The sequence below is a fragment of the Homarus americanus genome, unplaced genomic scaffold, assembly GCF_018991925.1.
Source record: "Homarus americanus isolate GMGI-L3 unplaced genomic scaffold, GMGI_Hamer_2.0 scaffold24922, whole genome shotgun sequence".
Taxonomy (NCBI): domain Eukaryota; kingdom Metazoa; phylum Arthropoda; class Malacostraca; order Decapoda; family Nephropidae; genus Homarus; species Homarus americanus.
Genome location: NW_024722610.1, coordinates 3,118,518 through 3,127,520, shown reverse-complemented (window position 1 = coordinate 3,127,520; position 9,003 = coordinate 3,118,518). Strand labels below are relative to the sequence as shown.

The following is a 9,003-nucleotide window of genomic DNA, read 5'->3' as shown; positions in this document are numbered from 1 at the left end:
CAGGTATCAAGGGCTGCTGTGGTGTCTCTGAATGACGAGGTCCTGTCCTAAGGTCGCAGTGTTGGGTTAACGGATTTTTTACAGCAGACATTTCCGAGAGCTTTTAGGGACAGAGGAGTGAGAGAGATTCTTTTTTGTGAGAGGAAGAGTCGGTGAAAAGAGATTAGCGGGAGAAGAAATGGAGAGGGTGGGAGATGGTGGGACTATTCTTGCCTCACCACGCTTGGGGGTGAGGTAAGGTGGGAAATGGTGTGGGTAGGGGTGGGGTGGGGTGGGGTAGGGTTTGGGTGGGGAATTGGGGTGGGGTGGGGTGGGGTGGGGTAGAGATTGGGGGTGGGGAGTAGGATTGGGGAAAGAGGAGTGATGGGAGAGGATTTCAGGTAGAAGGTCGGAGGGAGGATTTTTGTCTCAGCAAGGAAGTAGTCAGAGGCAGGTAGGTGTTGATGTTTTGAGGAGGGTGGAGGGGGCTGGGAGGAGAGAAGGTGCGGAGAGGAGACATGGGGAAGAGTTATATCAATTATCGTTGGGAGGTGGGGAGAAGTTGAGGAGAGGAGGCAGGGGTTGAGGGAGAGGTTTGAGGAGAAGTTGAGGGAGGGCAGAGGTTTGAGGGGAGAGGGGAGGAGTTGAGGGGGGGAGTTGAGGAGAGGCAGAGGGAGTAGTTGAGGGAGAGAGAGGGGAGTTGGGGAGGGCCAGAGGGTGAACCAGGAGGCAGAGGGGGAGTTGAGGGAGGCAGAGGGTGGGGAGGGAGGCAGGGGGGGAGTTGAGGCAGAGGTGGGGGGATTGAGGAGAGGTGGGGGGAGTTGAGGGAGAGGCAGAGGGGAATCGAGGAGGAGGCAGAGGGGAGTTGAGGGAGGCAGAGGGGGAGTTGAGGGAGGAGGTGGGGGGAGTTGAGGGGAGAGGTAGAGGTGGTTGAGGGGAGAGGCAGAGGGGAGTTGAGGGGAGGAGAGGGGGAGTTGAGGGAGGCAGAGGGTAGTTGAGGGAGAGGTAGAGGGGGAGGAGGCAGAGAGTTGGGGAGGGAGGGTTAGGGGAGGGAGAGTTGAGGTGGGGGAGTTGAGGAGAGGTTGAGGGAGAGGAGGGTTGGGGAGTATGAAATTAACGAGGGAAGACAGTACTAGGCAGTTTGTTTGTTTCAAGCCGTGTATCTCCCTGGACGTAGATGAAAGAGGTCAACGTACAGAGCAGCCGTTCATTATGGCTCGGTCCGTGAGGCTGAGGTAGAGAGAAGAAAGTGCAGTAGGTGAGACATGGGAGGTTAGGAAGGGGTGGAAGGCAGCATAAACAAAGCTAAGAGCATGGGAGGGTAGCGTGCGAGAGGGATGGGAAGGATGGTGGAAGAGGTTGGGAGTGTGACTGTTGATAGCGTTGCATTTGCTTGGCCGTGGTTGTCACGTATTAGGGATAGTGAAGTAAGGCAGCAGCCTAGAGCTGTGTGTTCCCGCACAGTGGCAGCAAGAGATTGTATTTGAATTGCATAGCTTATAGAAGTGGTCAGTGTGTCTGCAGCGGAGCAGGTTTATTCTGGCTTCTCTCGCTGCTGGGAGGAGTGTTTGTTCTTATAACATTTCCTGGGTGTTAGGAGGGAAGGTGGCACGCGAGTATTGTTATCGTCTACAGTTACTGCCTACTGTTTGTGCTAACTTTTATTGCATACTGTTAGCCTGCGCGAGTGGTTTGGCTTCGGCGAGGCAGAAGAGTGTATCTTCAGGAGGGAGGTGTTAGGGGTCGTGTGGAGACAGCGCGGTCACCTAACTGCACTGGTTAAAACCACTAATGAGGCCATCCTCCTTGGCATTTAGATCAGTGTTGTTCTCATGTCCAGACACTGTACAGTCTTAGACCAGTGGTGATGGAGGTGTTTACACTGGGCGGCTTGGGGAAAGATATTCGACAGGGAGAGCGTCTTCACCTCCTGTCTCATATACTTCAGGTCGCTACATGAGAGTGGTGTAAAGTAAACTGTGTTAGACGCCTGACCAGTTGATGTGGCTTCGGTTGAAAACACAGTGGATTGGTTGGTGCAGGGGGGGGGGAGGACCTTCCCTAAAGAAGATGTAACAGAGTCGTGTGTGAGGGCCGGTCGTCGGCTCCCCAGCAGGTTTGTTACAAAGACTTTTAGTTTTGTGGCGGGTGTTACCAGCACAAGTCAGTCTTAGTGGAAGAGGGGAGAGTTACCCAACCATGCCCGCTGGATTCAGTTTCGCTAATTTTATGTAAAGGACTTAAGGTACGTTAAGGCTGGAGGGCAGGCGAGGTAATGGGGTGTACTGACGGTGGTGTAACTGTGGGGGAGAACAGCGGTGTTTATCTGGTGTTCTGCTGAGGTACGCTGTTGAAATATGGTTCTGTCGACGATGGATTCTGGGCCGTCAAATTTCCGGAGTTCTAATTGGTCGAGGTGTGTGTGTGGTGACTCGCGAGCTGCTGGCTTTGTGAACTTTGTATAAAAAAATATATATATATATTGTTGCTGGGGACGGTGTGTTGTTGTGGGTTGTTGTGGGGTGTTGTTGGGGTGATGTTGTGGGGTGTTGTTGGGGTGATGTGTGATGATGTGGGGTGATGTGTGATGTTGTGGGGTGATGTTGTGGGTTGTTGTTGGGGTGATGTGTGATGTTGTGGGTTGTTGTTGTGGGGTGTTGTTTGGGGTGTTGTTTGGGGTGATGTTGAGATAAGGAGCGCCACTAAATACGTGATATATTGAGGAACATTATAGTACTTCAGTGATATTTTTCCAAAAGTCACTGTTCTTTTTACACTATTATGATTCGGTCAACTTTAATTATAAAAACATCTCTAAATGCTTTAATATGTAAACTAGCCCAACCGCGATACACGGAGGACCATCCAGGCTCTAGAGTATTAATTTAGCTTATTATAAAGTCTTTAAATACCATCAGTACTGTGGAGTAAATTGGAGTATCAGCTGGCTACTCCGTCAACATTAATAAAGCATTACTTGTGTTATTGGCCAACGTTGTCAAAAACGTTCAATAATGAAAAATAAAAAAAATAACGGCATCAAGTTGCAACCTAATAATTGCTTTTCTCTCTCTCTATTTTTTTTAACTTTTTCTTTATTTTCCCTCTTCATTCGTTTCTCTTTACCCTTTGGCTCTTCCTCCTTTTCACCTCCTTTCACTTCTCCTAATCTAACTTTCCCTTTCTTTCTGTCCATTTCACCGCATTAAATATCAAGAAACACTTCATGATGAAAACAATGAGAGGATTATAAAAGCTTTTTAACATAACCGGGAAATATTAATAGCTACCACATATCCCTCCTGTGTGAAGGGTATAAGAACTCCTACGTCAAGTCAGCTGGTGAAAATTTTATTTAACACGTCTCAGCACTTTTATGTCTTCAAAGTTTGTCTCGTAAAAAACTTTGGCTGTCATATGAACGACTTTAATTGTATAAGTTCAGGTGGGACAGGTGCGAGTTAAATTGGTGGTATAAATGCACCAGTTCTTGTCCATCACAATACTACTACTACTATTACTACTACTTATACCACTGATAATAATATGCAAACCTACAAATCCAAACATCACAGTTTTACAAGGGATACACACAGCCAATCAACCCCTGTATAAACTACACGTAAATGCTTACTAATTACCATGGTACCTTATGCTACCTGTACGCACTATCAGACACTATACCTGCTGTACTCTGGTTAAGACAATTGCACAAGGGCAGGTGGAGATGTGGGAGTGATCAGCTGCTCAGGTGAGTGTGTGTGACTCCACCTTAAGACGTGATGAAGAGGCACTGTGTTCCCAGACACAAGTGAGGGGTTTGAGACCAAGGGGGGTAGTGGGGGATGAGGGGGAGGAAGAGGAAAAGAAGGAAGAGGAGAGGGAGACATTTACGATGAAATGGAGGAGAGGGAGAAGGGAAGGTAGGAGGGAGAGGAAGGAAGGAGGAGGAGAGAAGGAAGGTAGGAGGAGAGAAGGAAGGTAGGGAGGAGAGGAAGGGGAAGGTAGGAGGAGGGGAAGGGTAGGAGAGGAAGGGTCTGGAGTGAAAGGGAGGGTCACGCCTGTCTGGTAAACAGAGAAGGGAAAAGTGAAAGGGGGGAAGGATGGAGAGAGAGAGGGTATGAGGGAGAGGAGGATGGGAAGGGGTATAAGAAGAGGGTGGGGGAGGAAGAGAAGGGGTGAGGAAGAGGAAGGGGTAAGGAAGAAGGATGAGGAGTGAAGGAGAAAACAACAAGCAGCGAAAAAGGACGAAAAGATGAGGAAGAGAGAAGAGTAGGGAAGTTAGGGAAGGGGAAGGGAGACAGGGTAGGGGGGTAGATAGAAAAGGAATGGACAAGGAAATGGGAGGGAAGTAAGTAGGAGGCGTAGTGAAAGGGAAAAAGAAGGGAAAAGGAGGAAGAAAGAGGCGATAGAGAGAGAGAGAGAGAGAGAGAGAGAGAGAGAGAGAGAGAGAGAGAGAGAGAGAGAGAGAGAGAGAGAGAAAATAATAAAATAAAATTTTATTAATTGACTTCAAAGAATACTGAATTTATATTGACATTAACTACTAATTAAAAATTTTTCGAGAAAAAAAAAAATAATAATATTTCAAAGGAGAGAAAAGAAAGTATATTTTTCAAGCTGTAGAGGGGAGTGAGGGAGTGGGAGGGGAGGAGGAGGGAGGGGAGGAGGAGGAGGGAGGGAGGAGGAGGGGGTGAGGAGGAAGAGAGGGAGGAGGAAGGGGTGGGAGGAGGAAGGGAGTGAGGGAGGGAGGTGGGAGAGAAGGGAGGAGGAGGGAGGGGTGGAGGGGAGGGAAGGGAGGGAGAGGAGGGAGGGAGGAGGGAGGGGTGAGGGAGGAAGGGAGGAGGGAGGGAGGGGTGGGAGAGGGAGGTGAGGGAGGGAGGAAGGGGAGGGGAGGGAGGGGTGAGAGGGAGGGAGGGGGAGGAGGGAGGGGGGTGAGGGAGGGGTGAGGAGGGAGGGGGTGGGAGGAGGGAGGGAGGGAGGAGGAGGGGGGAGGAGGGAGGGAGGAGGAGGGGAGGGGTGGAGAAGGGGAGGTGAGGGGAGGGAGAGTGGAGGGAGGAGGAGGAGGGGGGGGAGGGAGGGAGGGGTGGAGGAGGGAGGGGAGGAGAGGGAGGGGGGGGAGGAGGGAGGGGTGAGGGAGGGAGGAGGAGGAGGAGGAGGAATGGAGGGGTAGAGAGGAAGGGAGTGGGAGGAGGGAGGGGAGGAGGAGGAGGGAGTGGGAGGAGGGAGGGATTGAGGAGGGAGGGAGAGGGAGGGAGGGGAGGGAGGGAGGGAGGGAGGGAGGGAGGAGGGAGGGAGGGAGGGGAGGGGGGAGGGAGGGGAGGGGTGTGGGAGGGAGGGAAGGGAGGAGGGAGGGAGGGAGGGAGGAGGGGAGGAGGAGGAGGAGGGAGGGAGGAGGAGGGGAGGGAGGGAGGGAGGGGAGGAGGGAGGGAGGGAGGGAGGGAGGGAGGGAGGAGGAGGGAGGGTGGGGAGGGAGGGGTGGGAGGAGGGAGGGAGGAGGGGGAGGAGGGGAGGAGGGAGGGAGGGGTGGGAGAGGAAGGGAGGAGAGGAGGGAGGAGAGGGGAGGGAGGAGGAGGGAGGGGAGGGAGGGAGGGGAGGGAGGAGGAGGGAGGGAGGAGAGGGAGGGAGGAGGAGGGAGGGGGGGAGGAGGCAGAGGAGGAGAGGGGGAGGGGTGGAGGAGGGGAGGGGGTGGGAGGAGTGAAGGGGTGAGGAGGGGAGGGGGTGAGGAGGAAGGGGTGAGGAGTGGGAGAGGGAGGAGAAGGAGGGAGAGGGAGGGGAGGAGAGGAGGGAGTGAGAGCGAAGGAGGAGGAGGGAGGGAGGAGGAAGGAGAGAGAGTGGAGGGGACGAGCCAATAGAGTTAAAGGGGAAGACTTGTTCATTTTACCGGCACTTTGGGTCAACCTACGATTTTTTTTCTTTTCGTTTTCCATTCGTCTTTTTTGGCACACATGCACCCCCTTTGGTTTTGATAATGTGTGTATTGCTATGTGTAAAAATATTATATTTTACACACACACACACACACACACACCAAATAGTATATGTACAGAACAGTGGGGCTGATCCTTACAATATTCAGTGGCATGAGCCTCGGTACTAAAGCTGTGTGTCCTAACATCGGTTCAGGCAACATAGTAGAATATATATTATTGAAATTAGTTACATGAAACACAAATATATTTCCAAAAATCCTTATAATTAACTTCAACACACACAAAAATAAATAAATAAATAAATAATAAATAAATAAATAAAATGGTAAAATAACACGTTAAAAGGTTAAAATAAAAGGGTATTATTTGTAGACAGAAATAAATTAATCACGAAATTAATTCAAATATAAAATTATCAATAAATGGACTTTGTAAAGATCCAAGCGAAACGTTACTCAGGCCAGACGCTATACTGATACTCACAAGAGCCTGAAGTGAGAGTTGATCTACCACAAGGTACATCGTTATATCCCTTACTGTTTGTGAACATCAAGATCTCTTGGTGAATGTGGGAGCTCCTGCTGGTGAACGATCTGAACGGTAGAAACAGCTGAGGGCCTGAAGATTGTTACTGTGAGAGGGGAAATTTGAGAGCCAGAGAGCGATATGAAATCCTGGAGACACGTAGGTTACGGCGTGGAGCAAGACGGGAGATTGAACGATTGATTGCTTGATTGATTGATTGATTCATTGATTGATTGTGATAATTACATCCCTGGCGAGGCAACAGCAAGACGGGAGAAGATGAAATCACAATTGATGTGAAAAAAAAACAAGACGATGGACTAAGGCAAAGTAGACAAGTTTAAATACTTAGGATATGAAGGTGGAGGAAGGGTGTGAAGAGGGAGTGAGGAATAGGGTGAAGGGGAAGGATGGGCGACATAGAGGAAGGTTGAAGTGTTTTAAGTGACAAATAATGATTAGACCGGTGTTGTTGATGAAGAAAAAAGAAAGAAGACGAAGAATACGAAAATGAAGAAGAAATACTGAGAAAGAAGAAAAAGAAGAAGAAGAAAAATAAGATCTAATACGAGAGCCAGGAAGAATCTGATCAGAGAAAGGAGATGAGGTGGAGGGATGTGGGTCAAGGAAACACGTCGAGCGGTAAGAAGTGAAGGAGGCTGAAGACACAACCTAAAGTACATGAATTCAAGGAACCGATCTATGACTTTAAGGAAGAGCTAGGGGGGACTAAAATAGAAGACTGACCAATACCCTGAAAAATCGCCTGAAACCACTGCTAGACTAACAAACCCTATGTGTTATTTTGGAAACAGCCATCTCCTCTTCTTCAACCAGCGTGGGAAACTTTCAAGCCCAGGGGGGAAAAAACTCACATCCTCTTGTATATTTGTCCAACAGCCGGGGATAAAAGTTGTGATACAAGGAAAAGCTACAGGCTGGCTGGGTGAGCTATGGGCTTTGATGGACTGATAGGCAGAGTGGACTGGAGGTAAGACCTTTGTGTTGATGTAAAGTAAAGGAATCTTGGAGGAGGAGGAGGAGAGAGAGAGATAGAAAGAGAGACTTGATCCTCCTTCGGGCTGGGATTAACCGGATTTAGAGGATTTAAAGAATTACTTAATATGCCTACAGGTGAGTTAGTGTCTTATCTCGTTGAATAATAACACGTGTTCTAATCTGAGGAATCATCTCGTACAGTCATTACCCATTATGTGTTTTTCCCGATTATTGTTTTTATTGTCTGCTAATTTTCCGTCAATAATTCAAGTTATTATCCTGTTTTATTTACCTAGTTGTGGTTAATTTTAGTGACCTGTGGGGAGGGGGGGTTGGGTCAGATAGTGGGTCGTATCTTCCGTGACCTAAGGCAACCCACTTCCTTTCATCTCTAGTTCCTCCACCTCACCTAACCTCTTTCACATTGTGTACCGCCTTTCACTAACCCACCCATCCATCAACCCACTCAACCACCCAACCATCAACCCACTCAACCACCCACCCACCAACCCACCCCTCATTTTCATTCCAGTGCACAATAAATATCCCTCCCTCCCCCCTCACATTACTATGCCAATGCCAGGGGGACGAATCCAGTAAAGTGATTGGACGTCTTTAAGCCTCGACTGTATGAGAATTGGCCAGACACCTTTACCCAAGGACAAATTTGAGCTCGAGGGTAATTAATATGGTATGATCAGTATAAGTTAAGTTAGGTTAGGTTAATTTAAGTTAGGTTGGGTTAGTTTAGGTTAGGTTAACGTTGGGAGGTGAACTGTGTATAGGATATGATAAGAGGCTTTATCGATGAGTTTGCTGGCGTCTTTAGAGCTGTGACAAGAGGATGAATGTCAAGGGGAAAAATCATAAAGTGTTTGATGTTGAAAATCTTACTTTGTACGTATATGATTTTACTTGATGAGTGAAGCATAATTACATTTTCTGTTTGAGATTAATACTAAATAGAGATAGGTATTCTGACTCTATAGTATAGACTCGTATCTTAAACTACAGTAAATCCTAAATCAATAAATCCAAGAACAAGCTCGTCACTTCACACCAGCACACAGTAATGAGTTTATTTGTTATTATTATTTTATTTTCATTTATTTCCCCGTTTAGGACACCCATGTTATATCGACCTACCTTCCACACTGTTCTCCATCACGACAGTCTATGGGCTCTCTTTTTCACACACACACACACACACACACACACACACACACACACACACACACACACACACACCGAAGTCGACCCTGAATTTAACTTAAGCCACATAGATACCTCAGGACACGATCATCACAACAGGAATTAAGACACATTAACACAACACCTGTACATTATAATACAATATCTAGATAATAGTGTTCGAAGGTGACTCCAAAGAACTCAGGTGTGTAAACTAGACAAGTATTAATAACTCAAAATAACTTCTTCTTTTCTGGGTATAACAACACTTACATATCACGATGCCTCAGAAGTAACACCAAAAACAATATGAATATCGGGAAAGATAATTAAACGCTTGTGTGTTTATGACTGGTAGAAAGGATTGAGGTGTTGT

At 48.0% G+C, this 9,003-nt stretch overlaps 1 protein-coding gene across 1 annotated transcript in view; it reads right to left on the bottom strand.

Annotated features, from left to right (window-relative positions):
- The window catches only part of LOC121862960 (nuclear transcription factor Y subunit beta-like), a 67,700-nt gene extending 61,266 nt beyond the window's left edge, over positions 1-6,434 (bottom strand). Inside the window, exon 1 of the mRNA XM_042361415.1 lies at positions 6,396-6,434. Coding sequence (XP_042217349.1) covers positions 6,396-6,434 — 39 coding nt within the window. The remainder of the gene's footprint in view (positions 1-6,395) is intronic.
- Positions 6,435-9,003: the final 2,569 nt, after the last annotated feature.